At 34.1% G+C, this 24,302-nt stretch overlaps 2 protein-coding genes across 4 annotated transcripts in view; one reads left to right on the forward strand and one right to left on the reverse strand.

Annotated features, from left to right (window-relative positions):
- The window catches only part of ECI2 (enoyl-CoA delta isomerase 2), a 33,729-nt gene extending 16,183 nt beyond the window's left edge, over positions 1–17,546 (forward strand). For both annotated transcript variants that reach the window (XM_003760213.4, XM_012541676.3), the window contains exons 6-10: positions 4,150–4,252; positions 5,470–5,590; positions 12,428–12,517; positions 13,628–13,771; positions 14,882–17,546. In XM_003760213.4, the coding sequence (XP_003760261.2) occupies positions 4,150–4,252; positions 5,470–5,590; positions 12,428–12,517; positions 13,628–13,771; positions 14,882–15,037 (614 nt within the window). In that variant the 3' untranslated portion in view covers positions 15,038–17,546. The remainder of the gene's footprint in view (positions 1–4,149; positions 4,253–5,469; positions 5,591–12,427; positions 12,518–13,627; positions 13,772–14,881) is intronic.
- The window catches only part of LOC116420650 (uncharacterized protein C6orf201 homolog), a 29,071-nt gene continuing 19,871 nt past the window's right edge, over positions 15,103–24,302 (reverse strand). Inside the window, exons 3-4 of one of the 2 annotated variants that reach the window (XM_031946928.1) lie at positions 18,468–18,552; positions 15,360–15,447 (exon numbers count right to left, since the gene is read on the reverse strand). In XM_031946928.1, the coding sequence (XP_031802788.1) occupies positions 18,540–18,552 (13 nt within the window). In that variant the 3' untranslated portion in view covers positions 15,360–15,447; positions 18,468–18,539. Of the gene's footprint in view, positions 15,448–18,467; positions 18,553–24,302 lie in introns of both variants that reach the window. The other variant, XM_031946927.1, reaches the window with a different exon arrangement.

A 24,302-nucleotide genomic window follows, 5' to 3' on the forward strand; every position in this document is an offset into this window, starting at 1 on the left:
AGACGGTATTGATAGTGATAGTGATAAAAGGAAAGAAAATAAGATCAGTTTTAAACCTTTTTATTTTTGAGATGCTAAACTGGACTTTAGAAAAGAAAACTGGATAAAGACAAATTTGAAAATCATGTGGCAGTAGTATTTGAAGTATGGGAGTGGATTGGATCACAAAGAGAGAGTAGAGAGGAAAAAAACTAAGGACAGGATTTTCAGAAATTTCTACATTTAAGGGCTAGGCAAAGGAAAAAGATCTAGCAGAGAAAACAACAGAATCAGAAGATCATGCAGTGTCATAGAAAAAAAAGGGCAAAGATTTAGGAGAAGGTGATCAACAATATCCAATACTATAATGTTTAATTTCTCTTTATATATTGCCACTTTAGTTTGCATAGTGTAATAGAACATAGTATTTGGTTTGCATAGTGTAATAGAACATAGTATTTTAGACAAGTTGCGGTATATTATTGTGGTAGGATATTATTATGCAATAAAAAATGATGAACAAGATGCTTTCAGAAACACCTGGAAAAACATACATCAACTGATACAAAGTAAAATGAACAGAACCAGGAGAACATTGTACACAGTAACTTGTAAGATTGTACAATGATAAACTGTGAATGACTTAGCTATTCTTAGTGATACAGTGATCCTAGACAATTCTGAAGGATTTAGGATGAAAAATGCTATCCACCTCCAAAAAAAGAACTAATAAGTCTGAATGCAGATCAAAGCATACTTTATTTCATTTTATTTTTCTTATTTTGGGTCTGTGTTTTCTTTCCCAACATGACTAATATGCAAATATGTTTTATATAGATACATATACATATATGTATCTATATAAACACACATATATAACCTGTATATAACCTATATGAGATTGCTTACCTTCTAAATGAGAGGGGAGGGAAGGGAGAGAGAATTTGGAACTCAAAATTTTCAAAAATGGATGTCAAAAGGGTGGCTACATGGGAGAATGGACAGAGCACTAGCCCTGAAGTCAGGATGACCTGAATTCAAATTTGGGTTCAGACACTTAATACTTACTGACTATGTGATGCTGGACAAGTCACTTTACCTCAATTGCCTAACCAAAAAAAAAAGAGGCAGCTAGGTGGTGCAGTAGTATGGAGCACCAGCACTGAAGTTAGGAGACCTGAGTTCAAATCCAATCTCAGACACTTGACACTTATGAATTGTGTGACCCTGGACAAGTCACTTACCCCCCCCCAAAAAAAAAGAATGTCAAAAAATGTTTTTACATGGGGAAAATAAAATATTAAATAAAAAAAATTAAAGCAAAACAATTAGAATATATCCCCCACAAAAGCAACTGTATTTATTAGAAGTCTCCTAACTTTTAGTAATCATAGTCTGGGATTTTGCCTAGAATATAGACTTATGCAAATATTTGTTTAGAACAGATTGCTAATCAAAGAAGAGCGTGTCAGACTTTGGGAGAGGTACTTAAAGTGGGAGAACCAAGTCCTGTTTTCTCCAATTTACCCTCTTAACTTCTAGATATACTTCATATAAATGGATAGAAGATCCTGTTTGTGCATAGGTAGATGGATTCCCAGTGCTCAGTCCCCTGCTAAGTTCAGCCTGAGAGTAAATATTTAGCCTACTGAAGAATAAGTGCCCCCAGAAGCTTTGCTCACTGGGCCTTCTGCTCCCCAGTAAATTGTCTGGTTAGTTGGATATGGCCTTCATTCCTGAAGAGGACCAGAATGACATCACTGTGCTGGAGTTGAGTTACGGTGTCTCCACCTGTGGCTCATCAGACCAATACAAACTCAGAATGCTCTGCCATAGGTCGAACACAAATAGTCCATATGAACATTTGGGGGTGAAATCTCTAATTTTGTGCCTTTCTTTTGGGATAATTCAATCCTGCTTTGCTCATGGAGCACAACACCTTCTCCCTACAGGGGAACTGGAACTTGAAGTCAAGAGGATCTGAGTTCAAATCTAGCAGCTAAATGCTAGCAGTGTAACCCTAGGCAAGTAACTTAACTCCTGCCTCCATTTCCCCACCTGTAAAATGGAGAAAGCAATAGCATTTACTACTAAGGATTGTTGTGAGGATCAAATGAGATGATATTTCTAAAGTACTTGGCAAACCTCAAGTGCTATGTAAATCCTATTTATTATTTCAAGGAGTCTATGAACTTGAATAAGAAAAAAATACTCTTGTTTTCATTAATCTCTAACTGAAATTTAGAATTTCCTTCAATTACTTAAAAACTTTCTTCTTAGGCATCTCAAAGATTCACCAGAATGTCAAGAGATCCATGATGCAAATTTAACAGTGCCTGACTTAAAATGATTATTACAAATGTAAATAACCTACAACTTACAATCAGATGTCACTGCTGATATTGTTCACCTAATGCTATGTTAATTTTGAATTGCAAATAAAATAAAAATTACACTGTGCTGCATATCTCCTAACCATTTCAATCGCTTGTATTCTCAAGAATAAGCCATTCCATTTTTTTCTCTTCCTCTAGACATGTAGGCTAACTTAACTACATGATATTTTGGGGTTTTTTCAATTTCTTGATTTCTCCAAATCAGGCAATTGTTTATCATGGCAAATACTCCCTCTCTCCTAAATATTTTTTTAATCTGGCTTATTTTCTTAAAAAGCCTTTGTACAAACAAAACTAATGCAAACAAGATTAGAAGGGAAGCAACAAACTGGGAAAACATCTTCACAGTTAAAGGTTCTGATAAAGGCCTCATTTCCAATAGAGAATTGACTCTAATTTATAAGAAATCAAGCCATTCTCCAATTGATAAATGGTCAAAGGATATGAACAGACAATTTTCAGATGATGAAATTGAAACTTATCACTCATATGAAAGAGTGTTCTAAATCACTATTGATCAGAGAATTGTAAATTAAGACAACTCTGAAATATCACTACACACCTGTCGGACTGGCTAAGATGACAGGAAAAAATAACGATGAATGTTGGAGAGGATGCAGGAAAACTGGGACACTGATGCATTGTTGGTGGAGTTGTGAACGATTCCAACCATTCTGGAGAGCAATCTGGAATTATGCCCAAAAAGTTATCAAACCGTGCATACCCTTTGACCCAGCAGTGCCACTACTGGGCTTATACCCCAAGGAGATAGTAAAGAAGAGAAAGGGACCTGTATGTGCAAGAATGTTTGTGACAGCTCTGTTTGTAGTGGCTAGAAACTGGAAAATGAATGGATGCCCATCAATTGGAGAGTGGTTGGGTAAATTGTGATATATGAATGTTATGGAATATTATTGTTCTGTAAGAAATGACCAGCAGGATGAATACAGAGAGGATTGGCAAGACTTATATGAACTGGTGCTAAGTGAAATGAGCAGATGTATTCTGATAGAAGTGGATTTCTTTGACAAAGAGACCTAACTCAGTTTCAATTGATCAATGATGGACAGAAGCAGCTACACCCAAAGAAAAAACACTGGGAAATGAATATAAACTGTTTGCATTTTTCTTTTTCTTCACGGGTTATTTTTACTTTCTGAATCCAATTCTCCCTGTGCAACAAGAGAACTGTTTAGTTCTGCACACATAAATTGTATCTAGGATATACTGAGACATATTCAACATATGTAGGACTGCTTGCCATCTAAGGGCCCTCCCCTAGGTGGAGGGAGAGAGGGGAAAAATCAGAACAGAAGTGAGTGCAAGGGATAATGTAAAAAATTAGCCTGGCATGGGTTCTGTCAATAAAAAAGTTATTATAATTTTAAAAAAAGAAAAAAATCTGGCCTTTTTTTCCTAGATCTCCACATGAATTTAAACTTTGGTCTTCTATTCTTTGGTCTCCCATCATCTTAATTCTAGGTAATGTTAGTGTGCCTTAAATATCTGATAATGAAAGTCATCCTTCCTTTGAAATTTTGATTCACAGGACCTATATGTTCAACTTTGGAACTTGTTTCATATTTTTATCAATCCCCATTATTAATATCTTATAGTTCAGTTCAGGGTATTAGAAAGAAAAAATATGTCAAGATATATGACCAAAAGCAAATGTAATTCTATAATTTATCATTGTATTTTAAAAGCACAATTCTCTGTTGCATTTTTCCTTCTGAAAATCTTTTATGGTGATGTTGATTTTTGTTGGTTTTAGGAAATGGTGATTATTACTCCAGTGGGAATGACTTGAGTGAAGCTGCAAAAGTTCCACCAGACGACATTGAAAAGAAAATTAAAGAAAGCTTTGTGTTACTAAGGTAAGAATGACATTTACTTGGTTCTAAAGAACCTTCTTTTTCATCAGAATTGCTCTTTTGTGAGCAGAAATAAAAAAAGTTTTCCTTATATATCTATTAAAAAGACTTAGTAAGCAAACTAGCATAGTTCTTTATTTTTTAATTATATTTTTATTGTTAAATATTTTTCAATTACATTTTTGAACTTTTAATAATAATTTTTTTTAATGTTGAGTTCCAAATTCTCTTCTCTCTTGCTCCTTCTTCCCTCATGGAGAAGGCAAGCAATAGATATCATTTATACATGCAAAGTCATACAAAACATATTTTCCCTTGCAAACACACACACAAAGCAAGAAAAATAAAGTTTAAAAAGTAAAACATAGTTCTTTAAATTGCACCCTTCTATTATTGATGTTCCTATTTTTTGCTATTTAACCACATAAATTTGATTAAGAATCAATTGATATAGTTCTTGAGGTAACAAGCAGCAGATTTTAATTGCATTTAACACCTTCTTACCCTGAGGAATTCATGACTAGAACTACTTACAATGATCAAGTCTTCTGCATGGGTCCCATTTTATTTTCATAAAAGTTTTTAATAATATCTTTAATAATAGTGTTAATACTCATAAATAATGTTAATAATTAAAATGATAAGTGCTAATGTAACTAATAATATTGTCTTTTAATAACTTTTGATAATTTTTTTTGTTTGAACAATTCAATGGGAGAAGGGGGCCCATGTGTTCCTTCTAGGGTCTCAAATTCCTACTATTGGGACACGGTAGCGTGATACTTAAAAGATAATTCTTAGCTAATGGGTCACAGTCTCTTTATTGACCATTGGGTCAATATTACCCTTGACATAAAAATTTTGGAATCTTGAATTTTGTGGAATACACAGATACACACACACACACACACACACACACACACACACGGCTTTGTGTGTCAAAATTGTAATGGAAAACCTAAGATTTACAATGTCAGATGTTTCAGACACCTTAACATTACCTAGATAACTGTCTAAAATGAATACAATGGGAGACCAAAGAATATTTTAAATCAATGTAAAGAAATAGGCTGTTGTATTGGACACTCTTCATCTGATCACATCCATTAACTCAGGCTTAGAAATATTTCTGCTATATTACATAGCTTCATTATTAATGTTCTGGGTGGGGGGGAAATGTAGATTATTATGTCCATTGTTTTTCTTTCTTTGTCTTCTAGGACATTTGTTGATCATTTTATAGATTTCTCCAAGCCCTTAGTTGCTGTAGTAAATGGTCCAGCTGTAGGAATCTCAGTTACACTTCTTGGGCTATGTGACATCGTATATGCAACTGACAGGGTAAATTATCTTTTCATTTCTGTTTTAAATTATCATTATTATTAATATACTACTTTGTCACAGTGGTATCGTTACTGAATGAATGGCACAGAATTTTGGTGGCTACATTTAGATTTCCAGAGTCTGTTTGATTGTAATAAAAACAACTTTTTGTTTAGAAGATGAGTGATTATCCTCCTTTTTTTTTTCATGAAAATTAGCTGATTTGTTCTTAGTGAGGCATGCTGTTCAATATATTAGCAGCCTATATTATTCATTCTTCAGTTCTAAGAATACTTTATAAAAATATTGCCTAATAATAATACAAGATTTATCATAAAAATTATGAATGAATATAATGAATTACTTTGTAATCCACGTCTCCCAAGTATATACAATCTTAGAACCATAAAATTTTAGTGCTATAATCAACTTTAAAAATTGTATAATCAAATCAAATGAAATAAAATAGGCATTGGAATAAACATATATAACAACTATTATGTGCCAAGTACTATTAAGTCCTTTTTTAAACAAATATGATCTTATTTGCTTTTCATAATGATGCTCTGAGATAAGCAAGATATATATATATATATATATAATTTATGTTTTTACAGCTAACATTTGTATTAAACCTTTACTACATGCCAGACAACTTGTTAAGCACTTTACAAATATTATCTTATTTGATCCTCACAACATGAAGTGTTATCATTATTCTCATTTTACAGTTGAGGAAACTCAGATCAGTGCCTTACTTTATCTTATTTATTTACTACTTACAGACGGCTAGTTTCTGACGTCAGATTTGAACTTGGATATTCCTGACTCTGAATCCAATCTTTTAACCACTATACTACATTCTGCCTTTGATAACATATATAAAGTGATTTGCAGACCCTAAATTACTAAATGGTAGCTATATTATTTTTTTATTATATATAACTCAAACCCCATCGTTTTATTGAGAAGGAAACAGTTCCAAAAAGTTTAAGAGGTTTATTAAAATTCACATAGCCAGTGAGAAACTTTATGTTCTCAAAAATTCTTTATATTTTTGTCATATTATTTCTTGGTCTCTTATAACTTCCATGGTTTTACTTTGCCCAACTCTATTTATCATTTTTTAGGATTCTGGGTCTCTTTTTCTAATTGATTGACTTTCTTTTCATAATCTTCTTGGATTGCTCTTTTTTTTTCTTTAAAATTTTTTCTCAATCTCTCTCATTTCACTTTTAAAATCTGTTTACACTTCACACTGGCCAAACTTTCTGGGAGTCTTTCTTGGGGATTCTCTGATTGTCCCAGGAGAACCCCTGTTCTGCCCCAAGTCTTATTTGTTTTTCAATGGTCTGGATTCACCATGAAGCACAATATTTTTTTGTTTCTGGGGGAAATCTGAAATGCTTGGGGTTTTCTGACTTATCCAGCCATCTTCCCAGATAGTTTATTTTCCAGAGCTTCTTTTATTGTAATAAAGCTGGAAAATTATAGAAGCTTGTGAACCGTGTTGGGATGAATGAAATAGGTCATTTGACTAGAGGTTAAGGTTAGGTATATCTTAGATTTGGGTTTATAAGCATTTTGAAAGTGAAAAGGGGCATTTCAGAGAAGGCACAGTCACCAGGCTATTTAATCTTAGTAATTAATCTAATTATTAAAAATAATAATTAATCAAAATACCACATCAGTCAGTCTGCCCATCAAGAGAGTTGTAGTTTTGTGTTACCTTCTCAAAGGACTTAATTAGGAATTATTTCTCTCAATACCCTTTGACTTAACAATACCATTATTATATCTTTATCCCAAAGAGATTTTAAAAAGAAAAGAAAAAGGACCTATATGTATAAATATATTATTTATATATTTATAGCAGCTCTTTTTGTGGTGGCAAAGAATAAGCAATTAATGGGATGCCCATCAATTGGAGAATGATTACACAAATTGTGATATGTGATTGTGGTGAAATATTATTGTACTGTGAAACATGGCAATCAGGATGGTTTCAGGAAAAACCTGGGGAGACATATACATTTATACATATAGGTCCTTTTTCCTTTTTAAAATACATTTTATACATACTTATATACATTGATACAAAGTAAAGTGAGGAGAACCAGTAGAATGTTTCGTAAGTAACAGCAATATTATATAATTATCAACTTTGAAACGAATTAACTTTTCTCAACAATACAGTGAGCCAAGACAATTCCAAAGGAACCATGATGAAAAATGCTACCCACATCCAAAGAATTGATGAAATTGGGGTGCAAACTGAAGAATACTTTTTTTCTTTATTTTTTAGGGATGGAACAGGAAGATTGGTCTGTGTTTTCTTATGATTGCATACATATGTCCTATATCAAATTGCTTATCTTCTCAAGGAGAGAAGAAGGAAGAGAAAAAGAGAATTTGGATCTCAAAAAATTTTTAAATATATTTTTAAATGTCTTTACAATTAGAAAAAAGTCCCTGCCCTCATGGCATTTACATTCTAACAGCATAAGCAAGATAATACGTGAATTATATGTACATGACAAGCACAGAGTATAGACTGTAAGATGGTCTTAAATAGGTAGAAAACACTGCTAGTGTTAGGGATACTGGGATTTTAAAAAATCCTGTCCCCACTGTTTTACAGGGGGGAAACTAGAAAAACGCAATAAGAGATAAATAAATATAACATAATCTGAGAATAACTGCTAGATTTTATATAGGATTTGCAAAGCACTTTATAAATGTCATCTCATTTGATCCTCACAACCACGTTATGGTTTATGTGCTATTATCATTTCAATCCTACAGATGGAGAAACTGAAGTAGGCAAAAGCTAAATGAAATACACTGAGTGGCCACACAGTGACATAAATGTCCAGGGCTTGATTAAAAGTTAGATCTTCCTGACTCCAGGTTCAGGATTTTATCTACTGCACCACCAAGCTGCTAGATAAAAAGGGAGAAAACATTTAGATGTTTAAATTTAGGAAAGACTCCCCATAGGAGAGAATATCTAAGCTACTGGAAGAAGAGATCTCAGAAATAGGGAGGCAGTGGTATGGAGGGCAAATTATAAGGATATTAAAGTAGAATATGAAAAGACAGAGTTCTGAAGACAAGAAGTTGGGCAATTTGACTGGAGCATAAAAGAGAACAGGGTGAGCCAAAGCTGGCACCAGGTTGTAGGACTTTACATCTCCTTTAGAATTAAAAAAAATATATATAGCCGTAGAAACATTTTTCCTGCCCCAATTTTTATTGTTTTTTCATCTGCTTTAGAATTTAGGATGAGAAAAAGGTGATTTTGTCAAAGGATTTTGCCCAACAGTATTCTAAATAAAAGTGGGAGAATAACCCCTCTCCTTGACATAAAAATAAATAAAACATTATTCCCTGTCATACCAGCCACTGTTGATGAGAGAGCACTCCACATGTTAACTGAAGCATCAGTTATTGAATAGTAAAGAAAAGGAAAGAGTTTTGGACTGGGAATCCAGACTCCAGTACCAACCAACTCTATTACTGATTCAATACTTAATATTATCACCTTTCTAGAACAGATTCTATCATCTGTATAGTGAAGGGGTTGATCTAGAGATCCTTCCTACTCTGAAATTCTGTGCAGCAGGAGCAGTATATACAAACTGCAGAACACATACAGGAAGCACTGTTCCCTTCCCCAAGCTGAGGACCTCACCTCTTATTTTATTGAGAAAATTGAGTCTTTGTACCAGGAGTTCCCTCTTCTCCCTTCCTCATCGTCTCAGAAGTTCTGACTCTTATCTCCTTTAATTTCTAATTATGAGACAAGGCTTCTCCTTGCCACAACTAAGCCACAACATGTGCCCTTGATCCCATCTCCCCCTGTCTTCTCTAACAGATTATACCTTTAATTATCCCCCTCTCATTCTTTAATCTTTTTTTCTCATGCAAAATATATTTCTATATTAGCTATATCACAAAAAAGATAAAGGAAGTGAAACAGTTATGTTTTAATATATGCTAAGTTCATCAGTTTTCTCCCTGGAGATGGATAGCAGTTTTCTTTTTAAATTTCATTAAATATTTCTCAATGTAAAAAAATTTAACATCATTTTTTTCTTTTTAAAATTTTGAGTTTTAAGTTCTCTCCCTTCCTCCTGGAACCCCCCCTTCTTGAGAAGGCAAGAAATTTATTATCAATTGTACATATGAAATCATGCAAAATGTATTTCCAAATTAACCATTTTGCAAAAGAAAACAGATAAACCCAAGAAAAATAAAGAAAACTATGCTTCTATCTGTATTACATATTCATCAGATCTCTCTCTAGAGGTATATAGCATTATTTTGCCATGAATTCTTTGGTTTTATCTTAAATAATTTTCTTGATTAGGATAACTAAGTCACAGTTTATCATCATACAACATTTGTTGTTACTGTGTAAAACGTTCTACTGGTTTTTCTCTATCCATTTTGGAGAAACTGAAACTGTTGGGTTCATCATTTCTTATAGCATAATAGTATTCTATCACAATCACATGCCTCAACTTGTTCAGCCATTTCCCAGTTGATAGGCATCCCTTCAATTTCCAATTCTCTGTTACCACAAAAAGAGATGCAATATATATAGTGTGTATAGGTGCTTTTCCTTTTTCCTTTATTTAATTGCTTTGTGATACAGACCTAATAGTGGTATTGTTGGGTCAAAGAGCATATACAGTTTTATAGTCCTTTGGGCATAGTTCCAAATTATTCTTCAGAATAGTTAGACCAGTTCACAACTCTACCAGCAGTGCATCAGTGTTCCTATTTTTCTACATCCCTTTCATCATCTGTCATTTTCCTTTTCTGTCATGTTAGTCAATCTGATAGGTATAAGGCAGTATCTCAAAGTTGTTTTAATTTGAATTTCTCTTATCAGTGATGATTTATAACATTTTTTATATGACTGTTGATAGTTTTGATTTCTTTTGAAAACTGCCTCTTCGTATCCTTTGATCATTGGCCAGTTGTGGAATGGCTTTTATTTTTATAAATTTGAATCAGTTTCTGGCATGCTTAAGGAATGAGACCTTTATACAGCTGACTGTAAAACTTCCCCCAAAAAATTTTTTTTACTTTCTTTCTAATCTTGACTTCATTGAATTTTTTGTGCAAAAACTTTTTAATTTCATGTAATCAGAATCATCCATTTTATTTCCTGTAATTCTTTCTATCTCTTGTTTGATGATAAACATTTTCATTGTCTATGGACAATGTGTTATTCTCTAATCTTAATCTTTCCCTGTCTACTGGTTCCTTCTTTACTGCCTTCAAATGTGCCTAAGTCTTCTTATCCCTATTTTAGTTTACTTATTTTTATTTTACATACTTATCTTTATTTTACAATCCACTTCCTATATTGTTCCTGTTTTTCTCAATTTAACTCCTAGAAAAAACTATATTTAGGTGCTCTCTAGTTCTTGTCATTACTCAACCCTTTACAGTGACTTCCATTTTTTCATCACTAAACTAAAATTGCTCTTTCCAAAAATTATCAGATTTCTATTAATTACCAAATTTGAAAATCTTTTCTCAATTCTTACTCTTCTTGACCTCTTAACACTTTGACACTTGACCATTTTCTCCATTTAGAACCTTTCTTCTTTGGGGCTTCATGACACTACAATCTCCTGGTTCTCCTGTCTGACAAGTCTGTTGACTCATCATCCGTATCATACCCTCTAACTATGAGTATTCTTCAGTATTCATATTTGCTTTGGGACGTTTTCTTTGTTTGTCTGCATTCTTTCTTTTTCCTTCAAAACCCCTCTTCCAAATATCCCTATTTTTGTCAAAATTTTCAACATTCTTTGTTCAGTTCATTCTATCTTGAAAACTCCATAATTCTAAGACTTTCCTTTTTTTCCATGTGAGAAAAAGGCATATTTCTCTGCTTTTTCTTTCCTACATATTAAAAAAGTCATATCATAATAAATACATCCCTTCCCCCCAAAATCAATCTTTGAAGCCAATTCCTCTCCAAGATATACCCTATTTTAATAGTAGTATATACCTAATCAATATCAATTTCTGATCATTCCATAATAGCTGAAATATTGTTTATATGTTTCTATTTGCAATTGTGTCTGCTTTATTCAATCAAGGAGCATTTTTTAAAGGTAAGATCTCTTCTGAAAAACGAATGAGGAAGATTTAAAATGCTCTTGATTTCTTTCTTGCTCACTAATTCAACTATAAATTTTTAAACCACTTGTAAAAATCTTGAGGGAAAAAAATCAGCCCTAGTGTCTAATAATAGTTTAAATGAAATCTAAACTTTCAGTTTAAACTATAATTGTAAATTAATTCTCTTCCATCAAAAATTCTTGAAGACTTTTATTTTTTCTGAAGCACAGAAAAAAAATTCAAAACCTGAGGAAAAATTAAGAATTTCCATGTTTTAGGCAGTTTTTAAGTTAACTAAAAATCATTTTAAACTAACTGATTTTCATTTAAAACCAAACTGGGCATGGTTATGGCACATATGTGTAATCCCTGCTATTGAGAAAGGTCAGCCTTCTTTTGAGTTCAGGAGTTTTAAGCTATAATAGGATTTAAGCTGATCAGGTAACCCTATTAAATCCTCCACCAATGTGATTAAAACTTCCCTCCCCACCTCCAGAAGCCAGACAAACCAGCCCATGTCAGAAACAGAACAGGTCAAAAGGTTGGTGCCAGTCAATGGTAGCAGCAAGTCCCCTTGCTTTTGTAGCCAAGGCAAAATAGGAAGATCTGGTTCTCCTCCCAAAAATAAAATTTTAGATTATATGGATGAATAGGGCCAATTGAGAAGTCACCACAAAAGAGCTTTTGTTTGTTTCTTTGTTCAAACAGGCAACATTTCACACACCATTTATTCAGCTGGGCCAGAGTCCAGAGGCATGCTCCTCTTATACCTTTCCAAAGATAATGGGTCCAATCAAGGTAAAATCACTGAAATAGTGGTGGGTAGCATGGGGAGAATGAGACCAATGGGTCCAATCAAGGTAAAATCACTGAAATAGTGGTGGGTAGCATGGGGAGAATGAGGCCAATGGGTTACATACCACCTTCTTTTAACATTTTGTTCATTGTTTTAAATGTATTGCCATCCAGGGGAAGGTGAGGGGAAGGAAGGAAAAAATTTAGAACACAAGGTTTTAAGGTGAATGTTGAAAATTATCCATGTATATACTTTGAAAATGAAAAGCTTTAATTTAAAAAATAAAAAAAATCATCTAAAGTAGAAAAGAACACTTTATATTGTTTTGAAGCATTGTACAAAGCTAACTTGTGGGAATTTGGGCATTTGCCTAGTAAGCTGTGGGGTTTACTAAAGAGAGATTGGTTGGTGGGAAGTAATGATGGCTCACTGAATTTGAGTTTAGCTTTTATATAAAGGTTCCTCCCAGTTAATCAAGGTCTGATTGTCTGCTCCAGGACCAAACAAACTCTGATCTAGTAGGCTGACCCTTGAGGTTGAATTCCCAGGGTCGGGAAGCAGACCATCTAGATGGACAGCCCCACAAGGAAGTACTGAGATGCTGAAGAAAGAAGCAGTCCATAACAGCATTGTGGATTGAGGATCTTGCTTACAGGGCAGTTCTTGGGTGGTGATCAGCCCTGGCCAGAAGTCATATAGGAACAGAACAAAAAAGACTTAGTATTGAACATGGCCCATGTTCATTCACAATGGTGATTATGTGAATTTTTACAAGTTTTTAATAGAGCTGTTACTGTTGTATAATCATACTACCCAGATGTAAAATATACTGAGGTCGTATCTTGCTTCCCCCTCCATACACAGGGGCTGTCTGTGGGGATGGCCTCCTAGGAGCTGTTGGCATTTTATATGAAATCTTTTGGGATAGAAACTAGCATGCAGTGAAGACTAAGCTTTGTATTTTCCCATCCCTGCTTGTCACCCTTCTCTCTCTTTCCAGAGAGGTACAAATTACACTAAGCAAATGTCCCAGTGCCCACAGAGCATCGATCAGCCGCAGGCTACCTTATCTTTATTTCATCAGGCTAACATCTTCGCCTTGTTCAATTTAGGCAGCTGAGATGCTTATTTTTGGAAGGAAGTTGACTGCCCAAGAAGCTTATGCTCAAGGACTTATTACTGAAGTTTTTCCTGATAGCACTTTTCAGAGAGAAGTTTGGACCAGGTTGAAGGCATATGCGCAACTGCCCCCAAAGGTAAGTATTCATGTTTTCACATATTAGATTTATGAAAATAACTTTATGAAAAAAAGAGGAAATTTGCCTTAAAGGAATGAGTTGGAAAAGAAAAATAGGAATTGGAATGGCATCTTAGTTTCTAAAATTTTCATTTCAGAAATCTTGATATATGATAATTACCTTTGAAAGTTCTACCTTTGGTCATTTAAACACTATGTTAAATCTTGAAGCCAATGACTTGCAATATATTTTTTCAGAAAACCTAAAGCTCTTAGAGTGAGAAAGACCTTAATACATGTTATTTGTCATTAGGTGAAGTCTGAGTTTTTAAAAAATCCTTTTCCTTCCCTTCTCCACCTTAGTTTCTAATAAGCATACTCCAATTCAGCAAAATGAAGAAAATCATGTTTATCTTGTCATTTACAAGGCAGTTAATAGACTAGAATTTTTCCATCAGAATAGCCCTGGTGGAATCTTGAAAACTCTGTGAGTTGTTACATGTGCATTTATATAAGCAGGAGCAGATATGTGATACAAGGGCCTTCTCAGACTAGTCAGCTCCATTGTTACATGTGCATTTATATAAGCAGGAGCAGATATGTGATACAAGGGCCTTCTCAGACTAGTCAGCTCCATCGATTTATCATAGATGGAATTAGAGGAAGGCCACAGAGATGACACATGTAACTGGTGACTTCTAAGCTAATAATACAAGTACCTAAAGTGACAGCCTTGTAGATTTATTAACTGTATCACTTGCTTTTTTAATATGGTAGCTAGATCACTCATTGTGCATTTATACAAACTTGTACCTAAAGGTTTTTATAGAATAAGGTATTGGAGCATTCATTGGAGGCAAACAACTTTGATATAGCATTTAAAACACACTACTTTTTACTGCAGTGGTGTATGTGTATATATGCATATATTCATATATATGTATATATATTCACTATGAGTATGTGTATGATGTCTCTAATTAAATCTCAAGGCCCTTGAGAATCTCAACATGGACTATAATTGATACTTCTTTATATACTTTATAGCATCAACATGTAACGTTTTTTCTTGAATGAGTGAAGGAATAACTTTATATTTATCCTATTTTTTTTCTCCTTTTTTCTACAGGCTATGATGTTTTCAAAACAGCTAATTCGAAGTTTTGAAAAAGAGACACTGCACAAAGTTAATTTTGAAGAATGTACTTTACTTTGTGAAAGATGGGTCTCTGATGAATTCATGAATGCCGTTGTAAACTTCATTAATAGAAAGTCAAAACTCTGAAGATTTTGAAAATGAAGATCAAACATTTCTGAAGCCAAAATTAATCTTCTCTTTTTAAGATAGACTAAACTCAGGATGCCTTTTGTCATTATCAAGCTACTGTTCTGATGACTATATTTTGCTGTGGAGCCACATAATCATGTTAAGTGGCCTTCAGAAGTGCATTTCTGCAAATTCTTATACTTTTGTTTTTTGACATGAATTTATGGAACCAATAACACCGTATGTTTCTGCCTGACATATCAGTAGAAAAAGCAGACACTGCTCTACAAGCTGAAATTATGTTCTCATATATAATTAGAGCACTTTGTTTTCCCAAAGTAGTCATTGATTCAATAGGCCCAAATACTGACATCTCTTCAGTAACTGATTCTTGATTCAATGGTGGTTTTGTACTTCTTCTCAGCCATCTAACATAATGAAAGGAGAAAATGTTACCAAAAAATTTAGCTTAGCTATACTCATTCATAGTGTAATAAAGATAATAAAAGAAAAACCAGTCCCTGTGATTAATAACAATTATCTTATTTAATACATGGTGCTTACTATATCCTATTTGATTTTGGTAATATGAATAAGGTCCCTGAAAGATGCTTTTGTTTTCTGTCCAACTACCTGCTTGCATTTACTACAAGATAAAGACTAGATATGGGAACTCTGCCTCTGGAAATAATTCATAGATAATTTTGGCATCTGAATCACAGAATCTCAGAATTAAAGGGACTTCAAGGCATCTGATCCAGGCATAGAGGGAGGCAAAACCATCATGACAGAGTAACAGGGATCAGTGCAGCAAGCTGCCCCTCCCCACAAAACTTCTCCAGACAGATCTAGAAAATGCACCACATAGAACCCTAATGGGGAAATATAAGAAAAGGTCATGGTGAGTCATTTTTCTAGCTGGAAACAGAATTGTGGATACTAGGAACAAGTAAAGCCAGAGGCAGCTGGCTGCCCTCCAACACACACAGAGGCTGTGCACTGACAAGAAAAGACCTAAGAAATATACTGAGGCAACACAGGATTTAGGAATGGGTGCCAACTAGCAGTTTTGCCAGTCCTCAGTTCTGGATTGTCCATTTAAGGGGCTCTGCACCCAGAGTTGGTATTCTCTGATGTGGAACAGCAATAGTCCCTAGCCTGAGAAAAACGAATCCAGAAGCCAACAGCAGCAGTTGTGACTAACCCCAGGAGAAAAATAGGGTTTCAGTTCTAACTTATAGCCTAGTCTGAAGCCAAAAGAGAAAGAGCCAGGGCAGAAATTAGACCAAAGAGCAGTCTACAATTCTGTGCATCAGAAGTAGCAGAACTTCCTAACTGATGGTGGCAGTTTACTCTTATTCCCAGGTAAGGAATCTAAAGAGCTTAAACCAGTGAATTAGCACTTTGTGAATTTGTCCTTTGTGATTTTGTCCTGAATCAGACCATTTTGGGAGCACTGAAAGCTTATAGGCTCTCAACCTCAGCTGTCTCAGAGATCCTAGAATAATACAATGTTCAATACTCCAAAAAGACTACAAGACCAGATGAGATTTTTCTTCCAGAAGGAACTAAACCTAATAAGTAAAGTTCAGAAGAAGTAGGCTAGAAAAATGAACAAGAAAAAAAATATCCCTCCATAAAAAGCTATGATGAGAAGTCTACCCAAGACAGAAAAAAAAAATCTTAAAGAGAATTACTTCAAACCATCTACAAGCAAAGAAAAACAGATTGGGCACAACTTCAACTAGAATTCCTGGAAGAGATGAAGCAAGTATGTTTTAAAAGAGTTCTAGAATTTTTTTAATGAATGAAATGAGAGGACTAGAGGGGAATGATGGGGAAAAAATAAGTTGTGGAAAATTTGGAAAGGGAATTAATAGCTTGGCACAAAAGGTAAAAACCTTACCCAAAGCAACAAATTTCCTGAAAATGAATTGAACCAAATAGAAGCCACTAACTATGAGACACCAAAAAAAATTAAAGTCAAAAAATTGGAAAAATAGGAAATATATAAGCAAAAAACAACTTAGAAAACAGATGAAGGAAAATGTAATTTAAGAAATGCTAGACTACATGAACACTATGACAAACAACAACAAAAATCTAGACATCGTGTTCAAGAAATTTTAAAAGAAAACTGCCCAGATCTTCTAGAATCAGAGGATAAAGAAATAGACTACTGGTCACCTCCTGGGGGAAAGAAAAGGACATTTCCAGGAATGTTGTAGCCAAAATCCAGAGCTTCCACATCTAACTAAATATTGTGACCTGTTAAAAAGAAAGAATTCATATACCAAGGAGTGAGTCACATTCAGCATCACACATAATTTAGTAGTCACCACACTTAAAGAACAAAGAGCTTGGAATGCAATATTACAGAAGCAAAGGATATAGGTTTACAATCCAAAATTTATCCAGCAAAACCCAGGGGAAAATGTATCTTTAATGATCTTTAATAATGGACAATCCATTAATGACAATCCATTATCTTCAGACCCAATCATCCCTTCTCTTCTGCTTTTGGATATCTGTGGACCCCTGTTTATCTTCTTTAATAGTCTTGCTTACATTATTTTCTTAGGAGACCTTTTCTTCTTAATTAGTACAAAGATAAAGGCCAATTTAGTCCATTTAAAACAAAACAGAGGCAGAATTGTTGGTGTGCCTATGGGGGAGGCAGTGGATACCCTGCTGGAGTCAAGAAGAGCCGAGTTTGAAGCTGGCCTCAAACATTTATTAACAGTATGACCCTGAGCAAGTCACTTAATCCTGTTTGCCTAAGTTTCCTCACTTGTACAATTAGTTGGAGAAGGAAAAGGCAAAATGCTCCAATGTCTCTGCCAAGAAAACCTGAAAAAGGTCATGAAGAGTGGGACAAAAGGCGTTAAACAAGCAAGTATCAATAAGGCTTTAGTTTGCAAATATCCAGTGCCAGGTGACAAGTATATGTTAACACACTGATCAGCTAAGATGACTAGAAAAACAGAGAAGGGAAAGAGGGGCAAAATTCTATTGGAAGAAAAGATCTGAATGGATTCTGGGAAAGTATCCAAGTAGAGCAGAACATTTCAGGCTCTCCAGACTTCACAAACAAGACAAAACATCACCTCAAAGAAAATAAAAAATAATCAGGGTAAAACAGATGTCTTCCTAAAAGAACTTAAGAAAATCTCAGGAAAGACTTGTCCTCCAGGAGGAAAAGTTTGATCTGAATGAAGTACAAGCATCTCAGGGCAGTCTCCACTGAGCCAAGAAACAAGTCCTAGAGGCAGTTGGTTTGGAGATAGCCAGGAGCTTAGGAACTTTCACTTCCCTGGGAGTGTGGGGTTTGGTTGCTAAGTAAGGGAAGATCGGAAAGCCCTCCTTTGTCCTCCTTTTCCAGTCCCAACCGTGCAGACTGGACTCAGCCCCAGACAGCAGCTATGGACAAGAGAAAGTAAACACACACCTGGTGAGTGTAGTATCAGAGGGGAAATTGCAGGAAAGCAGAGTTCTTGATTTTGGTTCCAAAGCTGAACAGTTAAAGTTGGCAGCTGTGGAAGAAAGCAAGAGTAGTTATGGGACAACTATCTGGGAGTCTCCTCAGGGTGGCCTAGAGATTGGGTCCCCAAATAGAGCTCAGAAAATTAGAGTAAGATGAACCTGAGCCTGGGGCACCATTTCCCACACCTCAGGACTAGAATCTGATTACAATAATAAACTGCCAAAAATAAAATAAAACAAAATAAAAATGAGTAAGCAAAGAAGAAAGAACCCAACCTTGGACAGTTATCATAAGGACAGAGAAGATCTGAGTTCATATTAAAGGAAAAAAATGAAGTTTAAAAAAATCACTCCTACTTCAAAGAAAAACATCAAATGGTCATAAGCAGAGAAAGAATTCTTGGAAGAACTTAAAAAGGATTTAAAAATCAAATAAGAGAAATTAAGAAAAAGTTAGAGAAAAAAATAACAGCAGCAAGCAAATCAAGAAAATTATGAAAAAAGTTAACCAATTGGGAAAAGATATTCAAAAACTTAAAAAAATAATTCCTTGAAAACTAGAACGGGGCAAGGAGAAGCTAATGACATTATAAGATATCAATAATAAAACAAAATCAAAAGAACCAAAAAAGTAGAAGAGAATGTAAAAAAATCTCAAAGAACAACTGATATAGCCCAAAGGGCTACAAAACTGTGCATACCTTTTGACCCAAGTGCCACTATAGAGCCTGTATCCCAAGGAAATAAAGGAGGAAACAGGATGCACATGTGCAAAAATGTTTATAACAGTTCTTTTTTGTGGTAATAAAGAATTGGAAAATGAGTAGATGTCCATCAATAGGGAATGGCTGAACAAATTATGGTAGATGAAGATAATGAAATATTGTTCTATAAAAAAATGATGAATGATTTGATTTTAGAAAGGTCTGGAAAGATTTACATGAACTATTGCTGAGCGAAATGAACAGAACCAGCAATACATTGTACCTAATAACAGCAAGAACATGCAATGATCAACTGTGAAAGCCTTGGTTCTTCTCAGTGGTTCAATGATCCAAAGAAATCCCAATAGATTTGGAACAGAAAATGCCATCTGCATCCAAAAATAGAACCAAGGAGACTGAATGTAAATCAACATATCCTATGTTCACTTTTTTTTCTCTCCCCCATGATTTTTCTCTTTTGCTCTGATTTTTCTCTCCCATCATGACTCATAAAGCAAGGTGTATTAAAAATAAACAAATTTACTAGAAAAAAAGGGAATGTACATTGAAGAGGTAGTGTTTAGAAGTAAATCAGATAAATAGAGAAAGTAAAAAGAAAGGCTAAGGATAATAGTGAGGGAAAAAGAGAATGAATGGTAATAAACAAAAAATAATTAACTTTAAATGTGAATGGGATGAACACACCCATAAAATAGAAGCAGATAGCAGAATGGATTGAACATCAGAATCTGACAATATGTTGCTTACAAGAAACATTCTAAAACGAGAGCTGCATACAGAGTTAAAATAAAGGGTTGGAATCAAATTTATTATGCTTCAGCTGATACAAAAAAAAGAAAAACGGGTAGCAATCATGATCTTGAACAAAGGTAAAGCTAAAATAGATTTAATTAAAAGAGACAAACAGGGAAACTATATTATGATAAAAGTATCTCCAACAATGAAGCAATATCAATTACTAAATAGCTGCATTAGATACTAGAGTATCTAAATTTTTAAAGGAAAAGTTAAATGTCACAGATAGAAATAGCAGTATTATATTATAATAAATAACAATTATTAATATGGACTTTAATCTTCCCCTTCCAGAATTAGGTGAATCTAACCAAAAAATGAATAAGAAAAAATCAAGACAGTGAATAAAATTTTAAATAAGCTAGATAGGATAGATATCTAGAGAGAATTGAATGAAAAGAGAAAATAATAAACCTTTTTCTCAGTGATAGATGTTATCTTTACAAAGACTGACCATATAGTAAAGCATAAAAATGTTATAGTTAGAAGCAGAAACATTAAATGCATTTTTCAGATCATAATAAAAATTATGTTTAATAAGAGACCACAGAAAATAACAAATCATAGAAACAATAATTTCTTTAAGAGAATAACAATAATGAGACATGTCAAAACCTATCAAAAAAAATGATTTAGTACAGCATACTAAAGACACTTGAAAGAATAAGTGTAAATGGATTTTTTTACTTAAATGGAAAACATTTACCTAAAAAATATTATTTCTCATGAGACTAAATTAAGCCCTTTTCCCTAAAATCAGGTGTGAAACAAAGATGTACACTATCATCATTTGTACTGAAAATCCAAGAAATTACAATGAGAAGAAAAAGAAATAGAAGGAATCAGAGTGGATAATGATATAAAATGGGCAGAAATTAGGTTACATCATTTACACCAATGTAGAAAGAATCATAGAAAGCAGAGTAACTTTAGTAATGACATACTTATTATATAGTTTTTCCAAAAATAGGTGAGAAACATAAATTATAAATTCATGATTTTACAGTGAAACCTCTTTTAATATTTTAGTAGTTTTTAAAATTTTTCCACATACATGCAAAGATAGTTTTCAACATTGATGTTTGTAAAATCTTGTGTTCAAAATTTTTCTCCTTCTTTCCCCTGCACCCCCTCCCATAGACATCAAGCAATTCAATGTAGGTTAAACACGTGCAATTCTTCTAAATATATTTCTATATTCATCATGCTATGCAAGAAAAATCAGATCAAAATATGAAAGAAAAAAAATTATGAGAAAAAAAAGCAAACAAAGAACAACTACAAAAAAGGTGAGAATACTATGTTTTCATCCACATTCAGTTTTCATAGTTCTCTTTTTGGATGCAGATGGCTCTTTCCATCACAAGTCTATTGGAATTACTGTGCATACCCTTTGATCCAGCAGTGTTACTACTGGGATTATATCCCAAAGAGATTATAAAGAAGGGAAAGGGACCTGTATGTGCACGAATGTTTGTGGCAGCCCTTTTTGTAGTGGCTAAAAACTGGAAACTGAATGGATGTCCATCAGTTGGAGAATGGCTGAATAAATTATGGTATATGAATATTATGGAATATTACTGTTCTGTAAGAAATGACCAACAGGATAATTTCAGAAAGGCCTGGAGAGACTTACACGAACTGATGCTGAGTTAAATGAGCAGGACCAGGAGATCATTATATACTTCAACAACAATACTATATGATGACCAGTTCTGATGGACCAGGCCATCCTCAGCAACGAGATCAACCAAATCATTTCCAATGGAGCAGTAATGAACTGAACCAGCTATGCCCAGAAAAAGAACTCTGGGAGATGACTAAAAACCATTACATTGAATTCCCAATCCCTATATTTATGCCCACCTGCATTTTTGATTTCCTTCACAAGCTAATTGTACAATATTTCAGAGTCTGATTCTTTTTGTACAGCAAAATAACGTTTTGGTCATGTATACTTATTGTGTATCTAATTTATATTTTAATATATTTAACATCTACTGGTCATCCTGCCATCTAGGGGAGGGGGGGGGCTAAGAGGTGAAAAATTGGACCAAGAGGTTTGGCAATTGTTAATGCTGTAAAGTTACCCATGCATATATCCTGTAAATAAAAGGCTATTAAAATAAATAAAAATTAAATTAAATTAAAAAAACAAGTCTATTGGAATTGCCTTGAATCATTTCATTGTTGAAAAGAGCCAAGTCCACCACAGCTGATCATCACAATAATCTTGTTGTTGCTGTGTACAATGTTCTCTTGCTTCTACTCACTTCACTTCCTTCAGTTCATGTAAGTCTTTCCAGGCTTTTCTGAAATTAGCATGCTCAGCATTTTTTATAAAATAATAATATTCCATTATATTCATATACCATAATTTATTCAGCTATTCCCCAACTGATTCACTCAATTTCTAATTTCTTGCCACTACAAAAAGGGCTGCTACAAACATTTTTACACATGTGGGTCCTTTTCTCTCCTTTATGATCTCTTTGGGATACAGACCCAGGAGAAACACTGCTGGTTCAAAGAGTATGTACAATTTGATATCCCTTTGGGCACAGTTCCAAATTGCTCTCCAGAATGGCTGGATCATTTCACAACTCCACCAACAAGGCATTAGTGTTCCAGTTTTCTTGTATACCTTCCCACGTTTATCATTAATTTTTCCTGTCATCTTAGCCAATCTGACAGGTTTGAAAAGGTAGCTCAGAGCTGTCTTAATTTGTATTTCCCTAATCAATAGTGATTTAGAGCATTTTTTCATATGACTAGAAATGGCTATAATTTCTTCAAATGAATCCTTTCATTATTAATTAGAGAATGGCTTGCAGTGAATCTTCTTTTTAGGTTGTGCTATGTATATAGAAAAAATTCTTTATATATTTAAATTCAAAATGAATGATTTAAAAACAAAGAAATAATTTGCAGACTGGAGTACTAAGTGATCAGTCTTTGCCATTATCTATGTGACTGGTTAAGTCATTTGGCCCTTGAAAGCCTGATAGGGGTCCTCAAACTTTTTAAATAGGGGGCCAGCTCACTGCCCCTCAGACTGTTGGAGAGCTGGACTATAGTAAAAACAAAAACTTTGTTTTGTGGGCCTTTAAATAAAGAAACTTCATAGTCCTGGGTGAGGGGGATAAACGTCCTCAGCTGCTGCATCTGGCCCACGGGCTGTAGTTTGAGGACCCCTTAGAAAGTGGATTTGTGGGTCAGCTAGGTGGTACAGTGGATAGAGCCCCAGCCCTGAAGTCAGGAGGACACGAGTTCAAATCTGGCTTCAGACACTTAACATTTCCTAGCTGTGTGACTCTGGGCAAGTCACTTAACCCCAATTGCCTCAGCAAAAAGAAAAAAAAAAAAGGAAAAAATGGGTTTAAAAACATAGGGATAGAATTGAATGACCTTTTAAGTTGTTTTTTCTAATTCTAATAGTGAACATTTAGTGAATACTTTTTTCTATTTTCTTTTTCATTCTAATAGTGAACAAAACCTGGGACTTAAAGGTAGAAAACAGGTTTGAGCCCAGACTCTGCCACTTATCTACTATTCCTGTGACTTATGGCAAATGACTTTCAGAACTTCTATTTCCATATCTGAAAAATGGTTTTACCTTACAAGGTTTTGTTAATAAAGATTTTGTAGATAATATTAATGTTCTAGAAACCTGGTTGTGGTGAGTCTTAGAGTGAAAATGTAGGGAACATTTTGTTTTCTATGCCCAAGAGTAGAGGTATCAAACCCACAATTCCCAAGCATAGCCCCAAACAGTTTAAAATATGTCATTGGGAAATGGTTAACAAAGAATTTAAAACATGTAATTTGTGGTTTTCGAAGTCAATCATGTGACATACTATTTGAGTTTGTCATCACTGCTTTTTAAAAGAGATGTTTAACCAGAATGCCCTCTTCAGTAACCAACAATGGAATGTTAATCATTTATAATTTATCTACACTAACAAAAACTAAACTAAAAACTTCTTGACTACTGAAATGGGAGGAGAAAGGGACAAAGTAAGCAAGGACATAAATGAACCTATTAAACCTTCACAATGCGCTAGAATCCTGTGGTAAGCTGTCTCTTGCCTTCTCCAGTTCAATTTCTGAGTTGTGAACCTTCAAAAATAACCTGAATTATTAACATAATCAATAAATATAATTTATAAGTAATTGTTTTTTGTATGCGATGTTGTTATTTGTCCTTCGTTTTTGACGTGGACCAATGACATCACAACGGTGATATTTTGACTTGTATGCATCATCAAGCAAAGATTTGT

The sequence above is a fragment of the Sarcophilus harrisii genome, chromosome 1 (genome assembly GCF_902635505.1).
Source record: "Sarcophilus harrisii chromosome 1, mSarHar1.11, whole genome shotgun sequence".
Lineage (NCBI taxonomy): Eukaryota > Metazoa > Chordata > Mammalia > Dasyuromorphia > Dasyuridae > Sarcophilus > Sarcophilus harrisii.